This window comes from Rattus norvegicus, chromosome 4 (assembly GCF_036323735.1).
Source record: "Rattus norvegicus strain BN/NHsdMcwi chromosome 4, GRCr8, whole genome shotgun sequence".
Classification (NCBI taxonomy): domain Eukaryota; kingdom Metazoa; phylum Chordata; class Mammalia; order Rodentia; family Muridae; genus Rattus; species Rattus norvegicus.
Window position 1 is genome coordinate 79,337,213 of NC_086022.1, and position 27,358 is coordinate 79,364,570.

Genomic DNA, 27,358 nt, shown 5'->3' on the forward strand with positions numbered 1-27,358 from the left:
CCAGTGTGGGAGTGGCCATTAAACTAATTGTGTGATGGGAACTTGGCCCCTGCTACCTCTTCTTAAATATCTACTCCTGAGAAATAAGAGAGGGAAAAGCACCAGATGTGCATGAAAACATCTGTTGGTGACACTCGTTCCACAAGAACTGAGCTGGCTTCTCTAGTGAGTGGGTCACACTCAAGACAGGGAACTGCACTCCCTCTGGGTTTCCTGCCCCTCTCCCACAGTCCCTGGCAATCACCAACCCACTTTCTGTTTCTGTGGATTTTTCTATTCTGGGTATTGATGCAAATGGAATTATGGGACTGTCCCATAACTTTTCTCTCACTTGGCACAATAGCTTTGAGATTTATTACACTATAACATGTTATTAATATTTTATCTTTCACATTATTTTTCTTGGGGCTGAGATTGGAGCTCAGTTGGCACAATGCTTACCTAGTGTACAGGAAGCCCTGAGTTCAATCCCTCAGCACCAGAGAAAACCGGATATGGTGGTATAAGCCTATAATGCCCATATTTGGAAAAGAGAGAAAGGAGGATCAGATCAAGCCCCAGGCCAGTCTCAGCTTCCTGAGACACTGACTCCGAAGAACAAAGTCTCTCTCAGTTCATACAGCTCCTTCAACCTGGCAGCTCTCTTTCCCTATGTGTTTGGGCTTTAGCCAATTCGACACATGATTTGAGGACCAGCTCATCCTGTGTCTAGAAACACATCTGACTTTCTCCCAGCTTCTCAAATTCCTATCATCCATCTACATGGCTTCATTTAAGTCCACACAGTGGTGATGGTTAGGACTGGCTTAACAATAATCTAGCAAGGAGCTGTGTGGGGAGAGACTGTCAATAAAAGAAGGGAGACCATGTAGTCCTCCTCCCATACCTAATCTCCATGACAACAGTCCTGTCACCTGGGTATGCTGGGCACATGGCTGGAATCTCAGCAAATGGCAGGCTAAAGCAAAAGTTCTGGGAGTTTCAGGTCAGCCTAGGCGTAGAAAGATCCTGTCATGGGAAAAAGGGATGGGGGGGGGGGGATAATGATCTCAAAAAGGACACAAGTCCCGGATAGTCCAGCAAGTAAAGGTGCTTGCCACTAAACCTGCCAACCTGAGTTGGTCCCTGAAACTTACAAGGTAGAAAGAAAGAATCAACACTACACATGCACTGTGACACACAGACACACACACACACACACACACACACACATGCACGCACACATGCACATGTTCACACATGCGTGCACACACACACCATATCAGTAAAATATCATAGTAAAGAGCAGACAAGCCAGCAGTGGAGGGAACCTGATGAAAGAACATGTCTACCTGTGAGTTCTTTTTCTCCTTTTTTGAAGATACAGGAAAAATATATTGGGAGAGAGAGGCTCAAAGCTCAGCGACCCTAAGAAACAAGGGCTTTAATTACTCATTCATGCAGAGAGCCACTGGGCCGGAGAAAGCAGAGAGCTGGGCACAGCAGACGTCTCTTAGTCATTTGCTATGCTTAAATCTGAAAATCATGACTCTGCTCATGACACCAGCACAGCCCACACTAGGGGTCACGTGGGCTGCCTCTCTCTTGGAGCTGGCCCCCTTACCTAGACTTTATCCTTACCTTCTGTTCTGCCACCATCAAAGCTTTACTTCAATGAGTCTGCCACGTTTGAGGCTATTGTTCAAAATATTCCCATTGGCCACCTTTATGACTTTTTTCCAAGCCCTCTGCTGGAAAATTGTGCTACAGGGTAAACCCCAGAGATGTTTAGTCTTAACCCACAGGACCTACGATCTGTGATACAGCAAATACCTAAAGAGGGGAATGATGGTTGAATCAAAAGTGGCTGATCACTGACCTTACTGCAGGAAATGGTCCTGGAACATCCAGATGGGCCCCTTGAAATAACAAGGGACTGTAAGTCACATGGGGTGGGGGTGGGCATGGGGGCAGGGGAATCAACACCAGAGGACTGAAATATGAGAAGCCAGAGAGGCCACAAGCCAGGAAGTGTAAGAAGCCAAAGACCAGAGAAGAGGTGAGGAAAAGGGGGGGGGGTGGGAAAGAGGAAGAAGAAGGGTGAGATGAGGAATAATAGAGGTGGGGGAGAGAAGAAGAGGAAGGGAAGAAGAGGAAGAAGAGGAGATGGGGGAGGGGGAAGAGTAGGCGGGGGGTGGGGGGGAAGGAAATGTTCCCATTTTTGTTTCTCTCCAGCATCTGACTCCTGCCCTAGTGACTGCCCCCTCTGCTGTTGGGGCAAGGAAGGCACAAAGTAAAAGATGATTTAATTGTTACAACTTCCTAAACAAAACTAAGACTTATTGTAGAAGAGCTTAACCGCCAATTTACTTAAAGACAAAGACTACTCACCTAACCAAAAATGCAGGCCGCAGCTATGTCAGCAGCCAAGGGCCCTAACACCTCAAGTGTTACCAGGAGGCTGCCCAAGTTTGAAAACTTGTTGGTTGTCCTTTTGTCTTTTACATTCGTTTGGGGGTTAGGGATAAGGGCACATGCCACAGCTCTTGCGTGAAGATCAGAGGACAGCTTGCAGACGTTACTTTCCTCCTTCCACCACCCTAACCCTAACGCCTTCACCTACTGAACGATCTCACCAGCGCAAAAGCGTGCTTTTTCCGATTCTTACTTTTGTTTTGCTTTTGAGTTGTGGACTCACTGTGTAACCTTAGCTTCCCTAGAGCTTGCTGTATCGAACCAGGCTGGCCTTGAACTGAGAGAAATCCAGATGCCTCTGCCTCCCTGATGCTGGGATTGAAGGAGTTCACTGCCACATTTACTGTTGACTTTTTTAAGATTTATTTATTTATTTATTTATTTATCTATTATAAATAAATAGCTGTCTTCAGACACACCAGAAGAGGGCGTCAGATCCCATTACAGATGGTTGTGAGCCACCATGTGGTTGCTGGGAATTGAACTCAGGACCTCTGGAAGAGCATTCAGTGCTCTTAACCGCTGAGCCATCTCTCCAGCCCCTGAGTGTCCGTTTTTAACTGAGAGTGAAAAGCAGACAGAACTCTATACATTATTTGCATTACACAAAAGCAGTTCTTTCCATCATTCACTTTCTCCTCTGAACTAGAGACTTTTGCTACTTTGTGGTTGTACAGAAGCCTCCAGTTCTCCTCCATGTGGTTTTCCCCCACACACAAGCTCTATTCCCTGAATTACACTGGACTGTAAGTCACGGTGTGCCACCACCAGGATTTCTCCTGCCCAGAAAACAGGCGCAGCGATGTGCCCCAGCATTCCACACTTGCTGCTTGCTGTATGGCAATGCGACCTGTGCTTCCCACAAGCCACTGCAGCTATTCTGAGCAGCTATTATAGAGAAGTTACCGGAAATGATGCCGCTTGTTCTGAGCGTTCCACAGAGCCAAGTCGATAGGTCATAAACTTCACCTTTGGGTACATTTCTCCTCTGCTTGAAGACTGTACCGAACGTGGAATTCCTGACATAGCATGCAGTGTTGGTGAGCATGCACACACAACACAGTGGCATTGACTGAAAGGACACCTCGGCTCTGTCTGCTCTGGGAAGGGAGCGCTAGCTGGGATGCAGGGTGTCCAGATTCTAGAAAGGTGCTTCCATAGGAGCACCCAAGGGACACAAAAGAGGAACCACGAAGTCCACCAACGACCAGGTTTCACTTGGTGAAGAATGCTAGAACGGGATGTTAGAAAGCTCCCTTTAACCTAGGAAAGATGGTGGAGAGGAAGAGAAAAAGGAGTGGGGAGGAGCAAGTGTGGGATCACCGAATGAAAACACCGCGCCTCCGAAGTCAGTAAACAGATGCCAGGAGCAAGTGAGTCATGAGCACGAGTTGTTAAGAGGTGGAATTCGGAAGACCAAGCCACACTGCTTAAAACATCACATGATCTCCCTCTGGCCCTGTATTTCATAAAACAGAGAGGATCGCAGGAGGCCGGCACTCTGACTCCTGGTGGATGGGACTAGGGAGTCAGAGTCAAGCCCTGACTGGCTGAGGGCGGGCGCTCCGAGTCAGCATGGAAAGTCTCTGCGGGGTCCTGGTATTTCTGCTGCTGGCTGCAGGACTGCCGCTCCAGGCGGCCAAGCGTGAGTCCCGTCCTCTTTGGGCGCTTACACTCATTGATCCAAATGATGGGCTGGGCCCCTTGACTGGAGTTTGGGGGTCTGCAGGCAGGGTCTGTTCTGAATGCTGGGATTGTGTTCTTTGCTTAGGACTCATGGAGAGCAAAAGCCACGCGGCTACTGGAAGCTTTTTCCGCTCAGTCCAGATTATGGCTGGAAGGGGAGGACAGCCTGTATCCCAAGAGTAAAGCAAGTCTCCCAAACCACCCTTATCTGCTTTAAGTGCGGAGCTCTTAAATGAGGCTCTGGCTAACTTTGCGGAACTCCCCCAACCGTCCGCACACTTCAGGGCGAACTGCCGTTTTAGTGGAGATATTGAGGACGAGCTGGCTCCACCCTGGGAGGGTTCTATGGCAGGGGCCCTATTAACAACGCTTCCCAGCGAGTGGCAGCGGCGTCTTCCAGAGTTAAGCCAACTGGTCCAACATCCTTCTGCGCAGCCGGGGTGGAGTCATGCTCCAGCACGCCCACTTGTCCCGGCCCGGGTGTAGCTGCCCGGTCCTTTCAAGAGCTAGTGAACAGGGGGAAGAGAAGAGTCACTCCACCTCGCTTCCAGAAACCGGAAACCAGCCGGGACCAGAACTTTCCCTGACCCCGAATGTGGCTACCTAGGTGGCTGCCGGGTAGTTCCAGAGGAGAAGAGTTATCTCACCTCCCTGCCTCCTCTTATGCAAGGCAGGTCCTCTCTTAGGTCGTCCTGGCTGGATTGGATCCCAGGCCAAGCAAAGTGGGACCGCTATGGTCCCTGCACCCGAGGATTGCCCAGGCAAGAGAGATCAGCCCAGCCCCATGACAACCGAGCCAGGGATGCTCAAAGCCAGTGATGCCCCAGACTTGGGGCGCCCGCCCGATACTCCGCCTCGGGGTTTGGACTTTAAACACAGAAACAGGAGCCAGCGGGGTGCTAGAAGGAATGGCCCACCTTGGGTCTAGGTGTGGTGTCTTCGCAGAGCGAGGGGAATCTGACTTAGGGATTATCCGGTTTCCCCGGATGAGAAACCTGGCCATAAAGAGCGCCAGGAGTTCGCCCAGGTCACACAGAGAACAGGCGGAAGGGGAAACATGCCATCTTTCCCACTGTTCTTCCTGCCAGGGTTTGGGGTAGGACAGAATTGAGTTCGCACCAGCTGCTAGGCTGGGCCATGAAGTGAGTTAGCGTCAATAAATTCCCTTTTCCTCATTTGCAAAGTGGGCTATAGAGTCTTGGGAGATCCGCTAGCAAAGGTATGTGACCAGAACACATATTCAATGGCATTTTTTTAGGGACAGGTCTGCACACCTCTGCTCCCCCTCTCTCACCCCACCCCTCCCCATACCTCCTGCGGACAGATTATAATAAATGTGGAGGAATAAGAATAGGAGAAGCCAGCAAAGTCCTTTCAGCCATGGTTGGGGGGAGGGGTCGGTAAAAACAATAGCCAAAGACGGAATAAAAGGGCTCGTGCTTTTAATCCCAGCAGAGGTAGGTAGGCGAGTCCGAGGCCAGCCTAGTCTGCATAGTGAGTTCTAGACCCTTTGAGCTACATAGTGAGCCCCTGACCATGTGGTAGCATGCCCCTTGCTACCACAACCATCCCATGCCCTTTTACAGCCAAATACCCCCCTCTACCCAGTTGCACCCCGGCCACTAGGAGTCTGTCCATTTAAATCATCTTACTAGTTCCAGAATGTCACGCGGAGGAATTTTACAGTATGAACTTTAGACATTGGCTTGGGTTTCTCCTCAGTATGATTCCCTGGAGATTTATTGGCATCGCTGTACCAAATAGGCTGTTCCCTTTTCTTTTTGAGTCCATGGTCATAAAATGCCACTGTAACTACTTACCCACTGAAGGACATCAGAGTTATTCCAAGTCAAGATGCTATGGCTTCTCATGTCCTTTTCTCTGGGAAATTGTACAGTTTGGACAGGTCATATAGTGCTTAGCCGTATGTCGAGTTTTAGTAGAACTTAGCAAGATGTCTGCACCTTCTTAGGTTCCTGCCAGCAGTGTGTGGTGGCCCAGTTTTTCTAGGTCCCAACACTTGGCAGGCACCCACACTCCCTTTACTTGGGTGGTAGTGGCCCAATACGTCTGCAGGAGGGTCCTTCAGTGATCCTCTAGGGTTTAGTGTCTATACATCCTCTGCAGTGCTCTCTTGTCTTTTCCCATTTTCCAATTGGAATTGCTTTTTAATAAATTGGTGGAAGTGTGGTCTTCTCCACTCTCTTATACTGGATGCCACAGGGCAGAAGTTTCTTACCTGAGTAAAGTCTCATACATCAGCTTTTCTTCTTTTATGGATTATGTTTTTGGTGTTCATCTAAGAAGTTTTGTCTAGTGCTAAATCCTGGTATTTTCATCTCTGCTTGATGCTTTTTTAAAAATATCTCTTTTCTTTGAGAGTTACTTTTATTTTATTGTGGAGGTGGTACCTGCAGCGGCCACAAGAAGGCGCCAGATCTCCTGGAATGGGAGCGTTTGCGAGCTCCTGGCAGGGCTACTAAAATTCAAACTAGAGTACTGTGCGAGTGCTTCTGACACTCTTAACCACTGAGTCATCTTTCCAGCTCCTCTGTTTTACGAGTTTGTGTTTCGTGTGAACTCTGCCAGGGTAAATTGAACGGGTCTGCTCTTGGCTTCCCTGTCCGTCCGTCGCCGTTCCTGCCACCCCACCCCACTCCGTTGCTCCCTGTATTTTTCTTTAACTTTTGAACTTCGGGAGCAGAGGAGCAATCTGGTAGTGTTGAAGTTCAAACTCAGGACCCTTGCATGCCAGGCAAGCACTGTATCACTGGGTCACACCCCAGTCTGATCCTGGCTCTGATTGCATCTACCTCAGAATCTGTGGGTTCTAGGTAGGAACAGTCCTGAGACTTATTTGGGGTTTGTCTGATTTGAAGGCCTGAGATCACACAGCCTGTTTATGACAGAGACCTTGTGCCATGACTCCCAGTTCAATCCTATTTCCAACTGTATCTGCCTCTCTGTTGAGAAAGGAAAAGGAAGGTGAGCGGTGCTTCAAACCATTGCTTGCCTGGCAGGCATAAGTCAGAATTCTGTATGCAACACTTTCAAAGCAAAAAGCAAAACCAGAACAGGGCATTCACAAAAACAGGACGCCCAGCTGTCTCAGTGCAAAGAAGGTAGAGAGGTAGATAATGGATAGGAAATCGTCACCATGCACAGATAGAGACAAGAAAGGATGAAGTGGATAAGAACCGAGATATTAGGCTCGAATGCAAAATGTCTGCCACCCCATCATAGGGAAATTACCTCAGTACTTCACATAAAACTTAGGGATTCTCAGATTTGATTTCTAAATATACAACCAACTATGAGCTGCCTACAAAAAGAAAAAAAAACTCTCACATTAAATAAGAATATATGCAGGCTAGAAGTAAAAGAAGGAGAAAATAGGGTCCAGAGAGATGACTCAGAGGACCCAGGTTCAATTCCCCATACCCACATGGCAGCTCACGGTTGCCTGAACTCCAGATCCCGTGCCCTCTTCTGGCATGCAGAATGTGGCCACACCATGAACATAGTTCACTGACACAGATGTAAGCAAGATTCCTATGCATAAGAGTAAAGGAGTCCTTTTGAAAAAGAAGCAAAGCAATGGAAAAATTATATATATACACATATGTACATATGTACATACCATATATAATATATTAGACACTAGCAAAGTAGTCTTCAGAACAAGGAATATTATCAAGAGCAAAGAGTTAATTACTAATTAACATAGCCAATCAAAACATCAATAATTCTAAGTGCAGATATACCTAACAGTAGAGCTTCAAATGCATTTTTAAGAAGCTTGGAACTAGGGGGTTGGGGATTTAGCTCAGTGGTAGAGCGCTTGCCTAGGAAGCGCAAGGCCCTGGGTTCGGTCCCCAGCTCCGAAAAAAAGAACCAAAAAAAAAAAAAAAAAAAAAGAAGCTTGGAACTAGAAAAGGAAATAGCTACAACTCTAACCCAAATAACATGGGGCTTTTTTGTTTTGGTTTGGTTTTTTTTTTTGGTTGGTTGGTTCTTACTTTTTTTTTTTTTTTTTTTTTTTGGTTCTTTTTTTCGGAGCTGGGGACCGAACCCAGGGCCTTGCGCTTCCTAGGTAAGCGCTCTACCACTGAGCTAAATCCCCAGCCCCGGTTCTTACTTTTTGAGACAGGGTTTATCTGTGTTGCCATGGCTGTCCTGGAACTCACTTTGTAGACCAGGTTTGCTTCGAGCTCACAGAGATCCACCTGCCTCTGCCTCCCAGGTGCTGAGACTAAAGGCCTGCACCGCCATGTCCGGCCCCAAATAACAGGTCTTAAAATGACTCTGTTTAACAACTACAGACTATACAAGGGCCTTATTTGAGTCAGGAGTGTTTGGTTTTGAGACAGTCTCTCGGTAGCCCAGACTAGCCTTGAGTTCCTGGCAATCCTCCTGTCCCTGCTTCCTGGGTACAGGTACATGGGAAATTCATCAGAATGTATGCAGAGTTTTGCCTTGGAATCTCGCTTGCTGACACACTTGTCTTTGGTACCCGGGAGCCCCAGACTTTGCACTCCTGTAGACAAGAGGGTAGAGGACTGGGGAAGGAAGCTGCTGGAAGAAGATGCCATCTAAATTTCTCTTTCCTCCAACCATATGGGTCCCAGGGAAGGAGCTCAGGTTGTCAGTGTTGGTGGCAAGCAGCCTTCCCTGCTAAGACCTCTCACCCGCCTCAGTTGACATCTGGGGTGGGGTCTCCTTATATAGCTCTGGCTGACTTGAAAATCACTTTGTAGGCCAGGCTAGCCTCATCCTCACAGATACCTGCACCGACACACCCATCCAGACTTATTTTTAAGCACCTTTAGTTACTTGATGTACTGATTATATTATGCATGTGCTTCCCAGTGATCGGAATGAAAAGCTCCACCAACCGTTCTCACAGAAGTGCTAAGTGATCAGTGGAACTGACAGAATCTGTTTTCCAAACACTAACATAGGGTTCCGTGATGTGCTGGGCCATGAGCAGTATCCGGATCACATGAGGGAGAACAACCAATTACGTGGCTGGTCTTCAGATGAAAATGAATGGGATGAACAGCTGTATCCAGTGTGGAGGAGGGGAGAGGGCAGATGGAAGGACTCCTGGGAAGGTAAGTGGGAAGCTCCTCCCCCAAGCTCCTCCCCAAGCTCCTCCCCCCACAGCCACAGCTGCAGAACAGCAACAAGAAGGTGAGCCAGGGCTCAGGCTCTGGTGAGTGATGTGTGCTAGGTGAAGAGTTAGCAGCCGCTAGACTTGGCAAGGTCCCCTCCTCCTCCCTCACCATCTTCAATTTCTGGGTCGAAAAATCACTTGGACTTTGGACATTTCCAAGGTCTCTGAATACTTTAGAGAATGGCCAGATTCACCCTTCAGCCTGTTGGCTACCATAGCGTAGGCACCCTCAGAAAAACTAGGACATGACCTGATCATCCAGAGATCGAGAGGTGGGTCTTCCCAGAAAGTGAACCATCCCGCACAGGCCAGAAGCCGAGTCCTCCAGTCAATTGGTGTTAAGATTAAAGTCTACAACTTTCAACATGTGCCTCTTCAATCCAAAAGGGTCTCTCTCTCTCTCTCTCTCTCTCTCTCTCTCTCTCTCTCTCTCTCTCTCTCTCTCGTATTTGTGTTTTGTCTGTGTGTATATCTGGGCACTGCATGTGTGCCTGGTGCCCAAGGAGGCCATTAGAGGACCTCAGCTCCTGTGGAACTGGAGTTACAGATTGTTATGAGCTAGCGGCCACGTGGGTTCTGGGAGTTGAACCAGGATCCTCGGGAAAGCAGCTGTCTCTCCAGACCCCTTTGTTCTTATCTTCAGTGAATACTTTTTTCTACGATTAGAAAATCCTTTAGCTACTCTGACTTATTTGTCTTCTATGGTATTGAACTGTGAAAGCTAAAGTTAGCGTCAGGAAATGACTGCACACTGTACAGAGGCATGCGGATCGAATGGTCCTTACCCACACACAGAGCTCTATCAAACAAAAGGTGGAAGGTGTTCCCAGGAAATGAGCTCCATTCTTTCCTGCCCTAGGAGGCCGTGTGCAGGCAGCCCTAACCAGTGATTCACCGGCCTTGGTGGGTTCCAATATCACCTTCGTAGTGAACCTGGTGTTCCCCAGATGCCAGAAGGAAGATGCCAACGGCAATATCGTCTATGAGAGGAACTGCAGAAGTGGTAAGGAGGCTCAGCTCTGCTCCTGGAGCTCCGCCCACAATCCTAATGCTCACAGGTGCTGTCACCGCCCCTCGTCATCCTCCTCCCCAGGGTCACATCCTTGTTAATTAGCCTGTGTTCATCGTACAAATACTTCTACTGTACACCATGGACTTTGATTATATCCACCTCTAACTCCCCGTCCTGTCTCCTCCCATCACTGTTCTAGCTCTTCCCAGGTGACCCTGTGAGCTACACTGTGGGATGGGATGAACTCGGTGACAGAACACCCGCCCAGCACCACACACTCAAACACCCAACCTGCATCTCCTCCACTGTCACACCCAGCTTGTCTTCTGTGTCTTCTGTAATCACTGTCCTTGCTCAGGTTCTCATTGTATTACCCGGAACTATTTTATCCACAAAATGAACATACAAACAGCACACAGGGCCCGCATGAGAGGGTGTGCTGATTGGCTCATTTCTGTTGGCGAGTGTTTTGAGTAACCGGTGTCCTGCTGGTGCTGACACTGTATGGGTGGCTCTGCTTCTGTTCTGCTCTTTTCTTTTAAGGATTTATTTATCTTATGTATGTGGGTACACTCTCACTCGCTTCAGACACACCAGAGGAGGGCATCAGATTCCATCACAGATGGCTGTGAGCCGCCCTGTGGATGCTGGGAATTGAACTCAGGACCTCTGGAAGACCAGTCAGTGTTTTTAACCGTGAGCCACCTCTCCGGCCCTCTGGTCTGCTCTTAAAGAGATGCATTCATTATCCATGTTAAAAGAGCATGAGCACACCAAGGGACATTATTTTGTGAGGATTGTACACTCTCAAGAACTCAGATAACCATTGAGATTATCAGACATTGGTGCAGCTACTCCTACACTGGGCAGCCTTTTGTAAATCTGTTGGTGTGTTTATTTTTTTTTTTTTGGTTCATTTTTTCGGAGCTGAGGACCGAACCCAGGGCCTTGCGCTTCCTAGGTAAGCGCTCTACCACTGAGCTAAATCCCCAGCCCCTGTTGGTGTGTTTATTCCTCCTTAGTTTTTTATCTCCCTTTGAGGAAAACACTAAATTCTGTATGGACTGGGGTTAATAGTAATCTAGTATTTAATATTCCTCTCCCCCCCCCAACCCCATCTTCCTGTAGCTTGTTCCTATAACCTGGTATCCAGGTTAGCCTCAAACACATGATCCTCCTGCCTCAGTCTCCACAGTGTTGGGATTACAGATGTGTGTTACTGTGCCCAACTTCTTACTTTAAAAAAAAAAAGATTCTGGGGTTGGGGATTTAGTTCAGTGGTAGAGTGCTTGCCTAGGAAGCACAAGGCCCTGGGTTTGGTCCCCAGCTCCGAAAAAAAGAACCAAAAAAAAAAAAAAAAAAAAAAAAGATTCTGACCAGAGTGGGAACATACGTTGGTAATTCCAATACTTGGGAGGCTGACAAATGGAAATCTCAAGTTTGAGGCTACTTGGACCACATAGCAAATACCAAATAAACCTGAAACACTTTCGGGGAGGGTGGGGGTGTTGAGAGAGAGTTTTTCTATGTTGTCCTGGCTGTCCTGGAACTTGCTTTGTTGACCAGTCTAGGTTTGAACTCAGAGATCTGCCTGTCTCTGTCTCCTGGTGCTGGGATTAAAGGCATGTGCCGTCTCATCCTAACTGTAACAGAAAACGAGAAAGAACTCAAAGGCCTATGGAGTTGTGTCAAAAGGAAACAAGAGTCAGCTCAAAGGGCCCTTGGCCTTATTGAGGAAATTTTGAGAATAAAAAACAATCATGACTATTGACCAGATAAAGGTGCTCTTGAAGTACACAGGCCAAGGGGGTGCTCTGGATGACAGACAAGGAAGCGGAAAATACCACACATCTGGAGAGGCTGATGCCAACCCCTGGATTCCAAACATTTTTCTATGTCTGTTTCTCTTGAGTTTTCTGTATCTAATCTGTTAAACTATGCCTAGAATATATGCACAAAAGATTTATGTGTAGTAGATTTATGCATAAATCTTTTTAGGACTTATTTTCACTAATGAGTGTAAATGTGTCTGTTTGTATGTGCAACTGCTGTCAGAGGCCAGCAGAGGGTGACAAAGTCCTAGGAGGTGAAGAGCAGACTGTTGTATTTTATCTGAATGTTGGCAGAGACAAATAGCCTGTGGCTGGTGACCGAGAGCCTGTGTGTGCGGACCTTGCTGGGGTAGGCGTGGGTGTGGCGCTGCAGGGATGTGAGGGAATATTTTCCCGAGGACAGTCCTCTGCTGAAGGAGGACATGACTTAGGGCTTGGCCGTGATGCCAGTGAGGGAGGGAAAGACGCTGAGGATGGAGGGCCACACTAGATGCATCCTGCAGGTTGGTTTGGATAGCACTGAGATTCAGAGACTCGAAAGGAAGATACATGTGTTAAGTTAACTCTCCAGAGGGAAGTTTCCTGGAAATTGATTAGTATAATATTTTATTGGCATACAACACACACATGGGAAAGCATCGGTATGCAATGGGTGGAGTCTGAACACTAAGACGTTAGCCTGTAGTGGTGTTTATGGTGGTTCTGGGAAACGGGAGTGTTTGGACTGAGTGTTGGGCACTTGGAGGCCAGAAAACTAACTAGATCTATCTGCTCTTGGTTAGATTTGGAGCTGGCTTCTGACCCGTATGTCTACAACTGGACCACAGGGGCAGACGATGAGGACTGGGAAGACAGCACCAGCCAAGGCCAGCACCTCAGGTTCCCCGACGGGAAGCCCTTCCCTCGCCCCCACGGACGGAAGAAATGGAACTTCGTCTACGTCTTCCACACACTTGGTTTGTTTTTACAAACTCTTTGCTTTTTGCATTCCTCTCACATTTTGACCTTGTCCTTTCTTATTCCCTAATTGAAATCATACACCCATCCCCCTGTTGTTTCTTCTTTCTGGGTGAAGAGCGAGAGGAAGTGAAGTCCCGGTTAACCTCGCCATGTCCTTGGGACAACACAGACATAACGAGAAGGGAGAGAACTTGGCTCTCTTTTCAGTGACAGACAAATCTAGTCTAACATAGTCCTGTGAAAAATATATTTGAATGGCATATGGTTATTTATTCATTAATTTGTGAGCGTTCTTAAGTGAGGTAGTCAAAGTTGAAGAAGCTCATTCTCTGGGGGGAATTTGGAAACATAGAAGAGCTCAAACGAAATATAAAAGTCATTCACAACATCAGACATGATTGCTATCGAATGACATTTTCAATATTAATAGTTCTTGTTTAAGATAATAATGGATACACATTTTTATTTTGCTATCATAGCATTTGTCTACATTATTTAAATTTTCCTAAATTGTTTTAATGACTGCATAACACCTCCATGTGTGGATCCTAGAACAATATCGGCACTGTTCTTCTCTGTCACGGTCTGCCCTCTGTTTTCTAAAACCACAAAAGGTTTCACTTTGCTCTATTATTAGTGAAGTGTTATTTTAAGAAGAACAAAATTAGGTCATTATTAACAAGACTGCTGAGTTCTCAGTACATTACCAGAGGGCCATGTTTATGAATTGGTGGGAGAACCCATGCCCAGCATGTACACAGTCAGCAAAACATACACATACATACACCGCACCACCCACCCATACACACACACACACACACACACACACACACACATATATATACAATACACACACCAAAGACATACACACACATACACTACACACACACACCACACACACACATCATACACATACACACACACATCATACACACACATCATATACACACACATCATATACATACACATCATACACACACATCATACACACATACACATCATACACACACACGTCATACACATACACACGCACATCATACACACACATCACACACACATATCACACACACATATCACATACACACACATACACACATACATCACACACACACAGTCTCCATCATTACCACCACCACCATCACCAGGAGCCGACTGAGGCTGAATTTTCAGAATCTGCTCCAATTGAGCAACTCCTGGGTTTCTAAGGTTTTGTCCTTTCTCGGAGAGCATCCTTTACTTCAGCATTAAGAAAGCAAGTCCACTGAACAAAGCTCAGGATAGGCCAGGTGTCATGCCTGTCTGAAACCAGCTTTCTTGGTGCCATGGCAGCTCTGTTGCTCAGTTCTCCAAGCCCACACTCGTTGACCTGCCACTTCTGTGGCCAGCACTTCGGAGTTTCAGGGATGGCTGCAGAGGGAAACGGAGTGATTCAGATGTGCTCCTGTGGGCCGTCCATTCCCTTCGTATCTGTGATCCCTGTTGCTCTTTCATGTCTTGCTGGTTTTGGGTACAAGTCCTTCTAGGAAGTGCAATTCCAGTCTCCCGGGAAAACCTAAACAGAGCCATGCCCGTGTACTTACATCAGCTGCTTTTAACTTGTTGCAAAAATGAGGCACATTTGTGACTACAGAACCTATTAAAACTCTCCCAGATACCTCACCATGACATCAAACGAGTCCTAAGGGAAGGATATGCGTTTCAGGTGCAAATCCTTTAAACCTAATAGTGTCCATCGATAAGTTAGGAACTGGCCGGATTGTCCCGCTATAGAGCCCTTCGTTTTAACCAGCTGTATGCAGCTGTTACCTGTGTGCAACCATAAAGTTGCTCCATCAGGTTTTGCGTAGAGACCAGCACCAGCTCCCTGTCTGGAAATCCAGCCCGTTCTCTCTACAGAGCAGCCTTTCACTAGCCTTTCAGAAACAACTTTGCCGAAAGATCGTGTGCCGTTACCAATAACTTGAAATGTCTGTCCTTCCACAGGTCAGTATTTTCAAAAGCTGGGTCGGTGTTCAGCACGAGTTTCTATAAACACAGTCAACTTGACAGTTGGCCCTCAGGTCATGGAAGTGATTGTCTTTCGAAGACACGGCCGGGCATACATTCCCATCTCCAAAGTGAAAGACGTGTATGTGATAACAGGTGTGTGGCGTGAACTCCACAGCAGTGGAGGAGGACAGGGCATTTAGCCCTTGGACATGGGCAGATGGGGAGAGAATTAGCACCCAGTGTTCTGGGTGAGCCTAAGGCTCATGTGGACCCCAGCAGAGCGGATCTGTTTCATTCTGTGCTACCCTCACAGAACTAAAGCTTACCACTGAGAAGGTCTAATCTTCAAGCAGAAAGCCTCCGTGCAGCGCTCCCCTCACAGGCAAGCCATGTGTTTTCTTTTTCTTGTGTTATATCTTCTAGATCAGATCCCTATATTCGTGACCATGTACCAGAAGAATGACCGGAACTCGTCTGATGAAACCTTCCTCAGAGACCTCCCCATTTTCTTCGATGTCCTCATTCACGATCCCAGTCATTTCCTCAACTACTCTGCCATTTCCTACAAGTGGAACTTTGGGGACAACACTGGCCTGTTTGTCTCCAACAATCACACTTTGAATCACACGTATGTGCTCAATGGAACCTTCAACTTTAACCTCACCGTGCAAACTGCAGTGCCGGGACCATGCCCCTCACCCACACCTTCGCCTTCTTCTTCGACTTCTCCTTCGCCTGCATCTTCGCCTTCACCCACATTATCAACACCTAGTCCCTCTTTAAGTGAGTATTTCCAGAACACTGTGGTGGTGGTGGTGGTGGTGGTGGTGGTGGTGGTGGTGGTGGTGGTGGTGGTGGTGGTGGTGTGGTGGTGGTGGTGGTGGTGGTGGTGGTGGTGGTGGTGGTGGTGTGGTGGTGGTGGTGGTGGTGGTGGTGGTGGCAGCCACAGGGGATTTTTTTCCTTGTTTAGTCACACTTGTTCCTTTTCAGACTTTTGTGAACAAACCTGAGAAACAGAACAGCCTCTGTAAGACGCTGATCAGTGTGACATTGTGTGTATTCCATTAGACATCATCATAGGTGTACACACACACACACACACACACACACACGCACACACACACATGCTCACATGAAACAGCATACATGTGCACACACACGTGCACACACATGCACACACACACACACCCTATCATGTCATGTGGTCTCATATTGTGTAGAACTTTCCTGCATTCATAGTGAACCCCTCTCACACCGTTCTCTGGGGAACAGAGAATTAAGTACTGAGTTTTTCTCACCTGCAGTTTGAGGTCTGCACTCACCTCCATTGATCCTTTGACAAATCTTGACCTCACAGATCTGCCATCTACAAAAGCTCATGATGCATGTCTGGATAGTATTCCGCCTGAAGCAGGTCAGCTGACTCTCGAGGTCGGTTTCCTAAAGAAGCTTTACTTTAGACCACAGCAGAGCTGTAGCGCTATACTCAGGTTGACAGCTCAAGTCTGCTCCTCCAGATCTTTAAATGAGGGAACCCTAGAGCTTCGGGGGGAAAGCTGGGATTCTTAGCAGCTTTGCATGAACCAGCATCCTGCTGCAGAGTCCACCAGGAAAGACTGAGCGGATTCTGTAGTCACCTCTGAAGGCCCCTGGGAGAGCCAGGCATGTTCCCCAGCCTGTCCTGCTGATGGACACCTGCGTGAGGATCTAAGACAGCACTAGGAACAACATTTCCCAGAGTGCCCTCATTCTGAGATTCCCACCAGGCATGGGCATGCTGCCCTCAGGAAGCTTTGAGAAACCATAGAGAGCTCCCAGCTGGCTTCCTCCTTACACATCACAAGTCCTTTTTATTTGCCTCCTCTGCCTCCTCCTCCTCCCTTTTTTTCTTCTATTTTGAGAAAGGATCTTATTATATAGCCCTAGGACCTTGCAATCCCTCTGCCTCAGCCTCTGGATTACAAACTTGCACTACCATACCTACTCTTTATTTAGCCTTTAAACTCTTTAAAAAATTAATCTGCTTATGTTATATGTATGGTTGCTTTGTCTGCGTGTATGTCAGTACACCACATACATCCCTGATTCCCAAGCAGGCTAGAAGAGGGCATCAGGTCCCTTGCAACTGGAGTTACACACTGTGTGAGCCACCATGTGGTTGCTGGAAATGAACCCGGGTCCTCTGAAAGAGCAGCCAGTGCTCTTAGCCACTGACCTATCTCTTCAGCTCTATTTTTTTTTTTTTTTTGGTTCTTTTTTTCGGAGCTGGGGATCGAACCCAGGGCCTTGCGCTTCCTAGGCAAGCGCTCTACCACTGAGCTAAATCCCCAACCCCTCTATTTTTCTTTTTAAAGATGAGGATCTTTTTTAAACTTTGACTCCCAAACTGTGCCATGAGTGCACCTTCAGTCTTAGCACTCAGGAGGCAGAGGCAGGCAGAACACTATGAGCTCCAGGTCAGCCTCATCTACAAAGAGAGCTCCAGGACAGCCAGGGCTACACAGGAAAAACAACAATGGCAACTGTGACTCCCTCCCTCCATTTCAGTGCCTTATGGAATTAAAGGGAAGATAAAGGTGGGCATTGCCATATTTTCCTTGCAGGCTTTAAATCCTAAAGCTACACCACTTTTAATTATGCGGGTGAGGCATTAGTTTCTTTGCTCAATTATATCCACAACTGCTTTGGTCCCGTCTTTTTGTGTGCACACAGCAGCCAGAGCTCCTCGGTTGTCTGCCACCTTAGTCGGAGACAGGGTTTTCCCCTGGACCTACAGCTCTCCAATTCAGCTGGACTTGCCAGAGTTCTGTGTTAGTTGATGTGTCGTGTTTTAGGGTTGTTATCGGTAGGTTAGTTGGTTGGATGGTATGGTGGTTACTTTCCCACTGCTGTAATAAAACACCACGGCCAAGGCAACTTACAGAAGAAAAGGTTTATCTGGGCATCACAGGTCCAGAGGCTTAGGAGGGAGCGCTATCCTGCTGACAAGTATTTAAGGCCAGTTGGGAACTCACTTCCCAGGCATAAACAGGAAGTAGAGTACTCTGGGCATGACAGGAAGCTTTGAAATCTTGAGCCCACCTCCAATGACACACCTCCTCCAACATGGCCACTCTTCCTAATTCTTCCTAAACAGCTACTAAGGATCCAAATGCCTTGTGACTTATAGCTTATGGGTTTCATCTCATTCAAAACACCCCGGTTGTTTTCTTTTTTAAAGATCTAATATATTAACCCAACTTACTATACAGCTCAATAGGTCTCAAGCTCACAGCAATCCCTCTGCCTCAGCCTCCAGGGTACTGGGACCCCAGGCATGAATACCACACCTGGCAGAGCAGTATGCTCATATGCCTTATCTCACTTTGGTTGACATGATTCACCTGGGAGGACAGTGATATTCTATTTTGTTGGTGAGCAAATAGAGGCAAAGACCAGTTTAGTGACGTGTGGGCAAACGGGTGGTACTAGCATTAAGGCAGAACAGCTGCACCCCAATGAAAAGGGACTTCTACTCCTTGCTCAGCCTCCAGGGGCTTGACCTGACTAGATGCAGAGAAAACCAAGAAAAGACCATCAGAGGCTTTATCAGACAGAAAGCTGGGATCTGAGTTCTCAGGTGAAGAAGGCTTAGCACCCCCAGAAGCACAAGTTTATTATATAGAGATGATGAAGAGAGAGGCAGGGCCTATGGTTTATAGTTGATCACAGAGGCCAGTTTAACTAATCTTAGGAGGAGCTGTCTCTGCAGGGGAGCAGTCTTCAGGCTGTAAACATCTGTGGGGAGAAAGCTGTGGTGGACAATTTCTGCACACACATCGGCACTCGCTGCCCTAAGCAAGGCTTTGGCATTCCTCCAGGTCTTTTCCTGGGCGGAGGCTTTGCAGTTGTCATGGACTTGAGGTTTTGAGGTCCTTGATATGACCGTGCCCATGTCAACAGCACAGATTCTCTCAGAACTCCATGCTTTCAGGCCTTCCCGCAGGTTATTTATAGAATTAAGTGGCCACAGTGCCTACATAATGAATGTTCTTACATCTGGAAGAAGCTACACATTTTATATTACACTAATTTCTGCCTTAGCTGAAAAACTATAATTCTTGATGCTTAGCTGGGTTTGGATTGGTTGAGTTGGGTTGGAGTTTTGATTTTTATTCCTGGCTGTCCTGGAACTTGAGGTGTACATCAGGCTGGCTTCAAACTCACAGAGGTCCTCTTACCCCTGACTCTGGGATTAAAGGCATGAGTCGCCACACCTGGCTTCTTGATGCTTTCTAAAGAGAAGATGAAGCCAGGAGCAGATGGTGCCATCAACAATCCCCAGACTTGGAAACTAGAAGTAATAAGACCCAGAGTTAGGGCCAGCCTGGGCTATACAGTAAATTTAGACCAGCCTGGGCTACATGAGTTCCTGTCTGAAAAAAAAAGATAAAACAAACACCCAAACCCACGGAAACAAAAATAATAAAGAATGATGGACAAGCTCTTTGGTTTTTGTTATATTATGTTAACTCCGTTACATTCTTCATCCCTAGTTATCTTAAACTTTTATTACTCAAACTTTCTAGTGCCTACTGGCCACAAATCCATGGAGCTGAGTGACATTTCCAATGAAAACTGCCGAATAAACAGATATGGTTACTTCAGAGCCACCATCACAATTGTAGGTAAGGCTGGAGACCAGTGGGGAAGGATGCCAAGATCCGCAGAGCCACCCACTCATTTAGCTAACACTGGAAGGGTAGAGATAAAGGAGCAGGGCCCCTTGTCCTGTCTAAGGTAATGAAAGAAGGTGTTCACGGTTGGCAAGAATGCTGTCTCTAGTCCTTTTCCTTCTCCTTTGTTAAGGGACATTCTGTAGTTGAGTTTCTATAACAGGGTTTGTAGGCTCTGGGCCTACAACTGGGGTTCATGGCTTGCTGTTCTGAGGATGAATGTCAGATTCAGTATCTGGAAAGGAGCACCCCCTGGCTCATGAAAGGCCACCCCCTTGCAGTGTCCTCCCATGGTAGAGGAGACAAGGAGGCTCCCTGAAGTCCTCTGGGCACTGACCACATCCCCAGCAGAGGGTTTACCCCTCACACATAACTCAGCTAGGATTTCAACCCAGCAAACGATCTACGGCAGAACAGTTTCCTCTGGTTTCTGTTGCATTTTCTTAGTGCTCTATGTTGACTGTTTTGATAGATGGAATCCTAGAAGTCAACATCATCCAGGTAGCAGATGTCCCAATCCCCACACCGCAGCCTGACAACTCACTGATGGACTTCATTGTGACCTGCAAAGGGGCGTAAGTACCGGCTCGTGCCAGAGGAAGGGCTAAGTGAGGGACCCCAAGTCTGAATAAAGGGCTTGACCACTAGTCATCCTTTTGAAGGTGATTCAAAGGCCTACATATCAGAAGCCTCAGGTGAGCTGGGTGTAGGAGACAGGCACATGTCTGTAATCCCAGTAGTCACGAGGGGCTAAGTAAGGCAGGAGACTGTGGCCATATTGTGAGCCTTTCTCTCAAAAGAAAATATAAAGAGGGGGCAGAGTGCAGGGCACCCTAGCATACGAGAAGCCCTGGTTGGATCCCCATCACTACGTAAAACAGGACATGGAGTACATGCATGTATTCACAGTTCCCTGACAATCAGGGGTGTAAGGCCATCTTTAACTACATGGTGAGCTTGAAGCCAACATGACTACATGAGACCCTGTATAAAAAAATAATGGAGAGAGAAAAGGGTGAGAGGAAAGGCAAGGCAAGGTAAGGCAAGGTAAGGCAAAGCTCTGTTTAAAACTGTTATTACAGAGGCGCACATAGTGTGTCTCATGTCTATAATCCTAGTACTCAAGAAACTGAGGCAGGAAGACCATAGGTTCCAGACCAACCGTGTGAAACCCTGTTTCAAACTCGGCACCTCCAACTTTGCATTCTTTTCTCCCTCACGGAACCTGTGTGCCCTCACCCCCTCCCACGTCACAGCACTCCCACGGAAGCCTGTACGATCATCTCTGACCCCACCTGCCAGATCGCCCAGAACAGGGTGTGCAGCCCGGTGGCTGTGGATGAGCTGTGCCTCCTGTCCGTGAGGAGAGCCTTCAATGGGTCCGGCACGTACTGTGTGAATTTCACTCTGGGAGACGATGCAAGCCTGGCCCTCACCAGCGCCCTGATCTCTATCCCTGGCAAAGGTGAGGTTTGCTTTGTAACTGTATGAACATTTCCTACAGCCGAAGTGTATACCTAATATTAAAGCCCTCGAAGGCTTCACTCGCAATGTTTATCTCATGGCCCAGATTCTTGGAACCATCGCATGTGAAGTCTGTCGCTGACTAAGTTGTCATTATGTGGCTTAGGTATGCAGTAACTCATGAGAACGTTTACCAGAGCTGTAGCACTAAGAACAAGATGGAGAAAATATCCTGCCTCTTACAGGTCAAGGCACCCTGGCACCTGCCAAGAACTAGGGAGGAGAAATGGGCAGCCAGAGGCTGTGGACATTTCAGTGTCCTGACCTCTAGGAGCTGTGCAGCTAGGGCTGCCCCAGCCCTATGTTTTTCTGAATTACCTTTAAAATCTTAGCTTGTTCCACGTTGTTTGTGTGTCGGCAAACTGCTGGTTTCCTGTGCAGGTTATTTTTGGTGTAGTGAGTGATTGAAAGCTAGAGGAAGCAGGCTGAGGTGGACCATAATGGTAGGGCAGTTGCTTGACATGAGTGAAGCCATCAAGACCTGGGTTCTATCCCAGCATCATAAGAAAAGAAAAGAAAAGAAAAGAAAAGAAAAGAAAAGAAAAGAAAAGAAAAGAAAGCTAGGAAATTTGAGGGGTGTGTGGTGGGACATGCCTATGCTCCCAACACCTGGGAAGTTGATATAGGAGGGTCACAAGTGCAAGGCCAGCTCAGGCACAGTGCATAACAAAATCAGAGAGGAGAGAGAGAGAGAGAGTGAGAGAGAGAGAGAGAGAGAGAGAGAGAGAGAGAGAGAGAGAGATCCGTCAGTAAAGTGCTTGCCTTGCAAGCATGAGGACCAGAGTTCAGATCCCCAGATTCCCCAGGAGTGGAAAAACCAGGAGTGGGGATGTGTACCTGAAATCCCAGCAGTGGTAAGATGGGAGGTGGAGACAGACAGACTCCTGGAAACTCAGACACTGTCTAGTCTAACGTACTTAACCAATTTCCAAGCCTAAGAGAAAGCCAGTCTCAAAAAAAGGAATGACACCTGCATTTGATTACCCTTTATCTCCATATACACCGGTGAACTCACACCCACACAACATGTACACACACAACCATGCACACACACAACCATGTGCACACATTAACCATGCACACACACAACCATGCACACACCAACCATGCACATGCACAACCATGAACACACATAACCATGCACATAACCACACACACATACACAACCATGCATAACCACATACACACACAGAGTGGTGGAGAGGAAAGTCAGAAAAAGCAAAAACGCAAACAAACAAAAAACCTGTGATCCAGTGAGTCTTATAACTTAACTGGAATTTCAAAACCAGAATTTCAGAAACAGTGATAGTTCAACTGGTGTTTAGCTGAATTTTTTTGTTTACTGATAGTCATTAAGCTGCCCACTCCATCCCCAGAACAGAACCCTGCACAGGATAGAAGTCACTGGCTAAGGAACAAAACAAGGAGGACTCCTGCTTTCCTGAGCAGCAACAGATGTTATAGGAAAACGTTTAGACCAATTTCACAGTTTGTTTAAGCATCAAACTGAGCAACACTGGAGCCAGGAGAGGCCCAGACCTGCTCCCATTGACTGAACCCCTAACTGTCTGTCAGGACCCAGGGCAGCCACTGCTGACTGCTTCTGCTTCTGTAATCGAGGCCTGGAGTCAATCAGCCAAGCTGCTTAGGATTGACTGGAACTTAGTTGTTTCTGTTTTTAAGGATTTGGGGCGCGCGCGCGTGTGTGTGTGTGTGTGTGTGTGTGTGTGTGTGTGTGTGTGTGTGTGTTGTGTGTGGTGTTTTTGTTGTTACAAAATGTTATCATAAGAGGTTGTCATTTGCTTACCTGTGAATTTGTCAGTTAGATCACAACTTGGAACATCTACTCAGACTTATTTTAACACGGGCAATAAACAAATGAACAAGATGGTATTTTGAGGAGGAAAAAACACAGGTCAGAGGAAAGAGAGCAGTGAGCTTGTAGTGGGAGGTGAGGGCAGTGGTTAGCACCCTAGACAGAGTATGGGGCAAACCTTGCTGTTTAGCGATCCTGTCTTGGTAAAGAACCTCCTTGGAAATAAGGCCTAAATATAAATGACGAAAACACATGAAGGCTTCTATTAGGGTCTTCAAAGTTTTATTCTGTAAGCCCCGGTGAGGCGTTCGTGGGGAAGAAGATCTCACAGGCACATGACAGAGAGATGATTGTGAGAGTAGGTTCAGTCAATAGAGAGGGCTTCCGAGGAGGGCTCTGGAGGACCGGATGGTGACAGTGGCAGACCAGAGAGAGGCAGCTCAGGTGATCAGGTATGCTTTGGGATGGACACAGAACTGGCTGGGTTGCTGATTACAGAGGAAAAAGAAGATGACATTCCTGCCTCGTGGCCTTTGATACAGTGTGATCCAGGCCGAGGAAGAGGCAGGCAGGGTAGTGACAGAAGAGAGCTGGTGCCCTCTGAAATGCTGGGAAGGCACTGAGCAACTGAGGAGACCTGAGATGGGCCAGGGAAGGGTGGTCCCAGCAAGGGCCACACGCTTTTCACAGAATTCCAGGGGTTTTAGCACAGAGGCAGGCATAGAACATGAGATGGGGCCAGAGGACAGCACAATGGAGTGGGAGAGCCTTTTAGCCCCTTGGTGTTGAGAGCCGGTAGCTCATTTATACAATAGCATCACAAGCAGGTGTCCTCCAAAGGAATGGAGCATAATTCATGTGGTTTTCCTTCTGTTTTAAAGACCTAGGCTCCCCTCTGAGAACAGTGAATGGTGTCCTGATCTCCATTGGCTGCCTGGCCATGTTTGTCACCATGGTTACCATCTTGCTGTACAAGTAAGTTTCTGATTTTAACACTTTTCACCTCTATAGCAGATAGCATTCGTCTGTATGAATGCACCATTTTTTTCTTTCTTTTATATATTATGTGTATAAGAAGAAACTCATCCATGGAACCATGAATACCAAACTGGGACCTATTAATTTTACTGTGGTTTTGGATTTGTTTGTTTTAATCCTGAAAGCATTACCAGATGTTAGTAACTTGACAAAATTGGTTTTTGGAATGTTTTTAAAAATATCTCAAAGATCTGATGTGTCGCAGGCAACAGACTGGGTTGAATGGAATTAGCCCTTTTGCACCTATCATGAGAAACTCTATAGAAAGGAATTTAGTTCAGCCGAAGATATGTTTAAACCCCTGTCCAACACATTGTTTTCAGAAAACACAAGACGTACAAGCCAATAGGAAACTGCACCAGGAACGTGGTCAAGGGCAAAGGCCTGAGTGTTTTTCTCAGCCATGCAAAAGCCCCGTTCTCCCGAGGAGACCGGGAGAAGGATCCACTGCTCCAGGACAAGCCATGGATGCTCTAAGTCTTCACTCTCACTTCTGACTGGGAACCCACTCTTCTGTGCATGTATGTGAGCTGTGCAGAAGTACATGACTGGTAGCTGTTGTTTTCTACGGATTATTGTAAAATGTATATCATGGTTTAGGGAGCGTAGTTAATTGGCATTTTAGTGAAGGGATGGGAAGACAGTATTTCTTCACATCTGTATTGTGGTTTTTATACTGTTAATAGGGTGGGCACATTGTGTCTGAAGGGGGAGGGGGAGGTCACTGCTACTTAAGGTCCTAGGTTAACTGGGAGAGGATGCCCCAGGCTCCTTAGATTTCTACACAAGATGTGCCTGAACCCAGCTAGTCCTGACCTAAAGGCCATGCTTCATCAACTCTATCTCAGCTCATTGAACATACCTGAGCACCTGATGGAATTATAATGGAACCAAGCTTGTTGTATGGTGTGTGTGTGTACATAAGATACTCATTAAAAAGACAGTCTATTAAGCTGGTGTGATTATTATATTGGAGTGGAAATTTTCCCTGTGTTGTTGAATGAAGTACCCATCCATTTATCCACGGACACTTATAAAGCACATGGTGGGCCACATTCGACCCACGGGACCTTGTCTGTTCAATGCCAGCAGACCCTTATCGCAACCAAGTGAGATCTGAGAGTCCAGACTGTATCTGCCTTGATGGAGGTGGGACAACTGGGTAAATCTGATTACATTCCCCGCATACTAGATGGTATTGTACAATGACTGTTCATTTGAGGCATTACTGGGGACCAACATTCAGCCTGGCACTTTGACCCCTAGGTGGCCTAGAAGCAAAAAAAAAAAAAAAAAAAAAAAAAGTTTTTATTTGGAATGGCCTCCAAAGAAAGCAAAAATCACTGGCCACTTATTTATATGATGGCTGTAAGGCAGAGACTCTCAGTCAGGAGTGTTTGGCAATGTTTGGAGAGATTTGTGGCTGTCAAAACTAGGATAGGGTGCTACTGGCATCTAGTGGGGAGAGCCCAGGGCTGCTAACACCCTGCACCTTCAGGACATCCCCACAGCGGAGGAGCCCAGAGCAACTGAAGGAGTCCTGAGCATGGACATCCGAACAGAAGCCTTGTATCTGAACCCAACCGTGACATTTAAAGCTTTGTAACCTAGTGACATGGCATTGTAGGATTCTTTTCCACCTCGGTCTCAGCTGTAGAGGGAGTAATGCTGTCCCTCTCTGACTCACTTCACAGGGCTGCTACAGCTACAGCTGCAAGAATGAATGCAGATGTGGCCTAGTGTTATATTCTGAGCCTGAGGACAGAAACACTGCGAAGAAGCTCGCTTGCTTGATTGCTTGATTGATTGATTGCTTGATTGATTATAGGACATCAATTCCAGATTGCTGCAGAATCCACAGACTGCTTAACTACACCCCCTTGGTTCCTAACAGTCTTGCGGAGGTGGGACCCCATAATTTGGATTTCTAAAACATCAACAGAGAATCCTTATACTGCTGTTCCTGGACACAAATGAGCAAGATTGGGATTGGGATCCACTTCCTTGTTCACATCAACAGGGGGCAGCAGAGAACAGCAGATACATAACAGTCTCCAAGGCGGCAGGTCCAAGACTTTGTTTATCCAGCTTCATCCAAACAAATTTTAATCTAGCAGCAGGAAAGAGGTCTGAAATAGTAAATCGTGTCAGTTTCTATTTTCCAAGTGACCCTGGCAAGAAGTCATTCAGCTTCTTCTAAGGGAAATGTATGCAGAATAGAGGAAACAGCCTAAGAGACAGGGATGGCTTGATTGATGTTGGCTGAGACTTAAACTTCTCACAAAAAGTGCATGTGTATGTAAAAAATTATTCCAGGAATTGCACATTCCTAGGGCTTTTGTAAATGTCTGCACCCTAAGCATCCCTGAGTCATTCATAAATATTGGTTTCCCTGGGTTGAAATTTCCACAGTGTAAAAGCATAAAGGCAATGCCATCACAGTACCCATCACACACAGGATACACAGAGCATTGAGCTCAGGTGACACACAAAGAGATGATGATTGGGCAGTCATCCCCAGGATGAGGGTGACCTCCTTTTGGGGGACCCTGGTGGGGGAGCAATTCTTTGCAGGTGTTTTGTTGATGTTGTTGTTTGTTGTTGTTTGTTGTAGTTTATTGGATTGTTTGTTTCCGTTGTTGATGTTAGTTTGTTGTTGTTTGTTGTTGTTACTTGTTGGGTTGTTTGTTTCCGTTGTTGATGTCAGTTTGTTGTTGTTGTTTGTTGTTATTTGTTGGGTTGTTTGTTTCAGTTGTTTGTTGATGTTAGTTTGTTGTTGTTTGTTGTTTGTCTGTTGGGTTGTTCATTTCCGTTGTTGATGTCAGTTTGTTGTTGTTTGTCTGTTGTTGGTTCCTTGCTTGGTTGGTTGGTTTTATTGAAGAATGCTTCCAATGCTGCTGGAGTAGAGGCTGTGAAGTGAAAACTCGGCTTCTGGGGACCAACCCTTGCAGACTGATTTTGATCATTTAATCATCTTTTACTGAATGCTGGGGTGGTTCTGGGTCTAAGAGAGAACAAAGAGTTGATTAGAGACACGGGACTGAGTTTGTGGAACTGAGATTCCAGACCAGCACAAGATGTCACTGCTGCAACTTCACTGGCCAGGGTGGTGGCCCACCCACTGGCCTCAGCTTCATCTGCAAGGGTGGCTTCTGT

The 27,358-nt window shown here is 46.8% G+C and overlaps 1 protein-coding gene across 1 annotated transcript; it reads left to right on the forward strand.

The window, feature by feature from the left end:
• The first annotated feature begins 3,915 nt into the window (after window positions 1-3,915).
• Gpnmb (glycoprotein nmb) lies at window positions 3,916-25,154 on the forward strand. Its single transcript, NM_133298.1, is given in 11 exon segments — window positions 3,916-4,099; window positions 9,102-9,254; window positions 10,176-10,319; window positions 12,943-13,116; window positions 15,104-15,262; window positions 15,533-15,892; window positions 19,678-19,776; window positions 20,297-20,399; window positions 21,081-21,289; window positions 24,046-24,139; window positions 24,526-25,154. Coding segments are annotated over 11 exon segments (1,719 nt in total). The 5' UTR covers window positions 3,916-4,029; the 3' UTR covers window positions 24,680-25,154.
• Window positions 25,155-27,358: the final 2,204 nt, after the last annotated feature.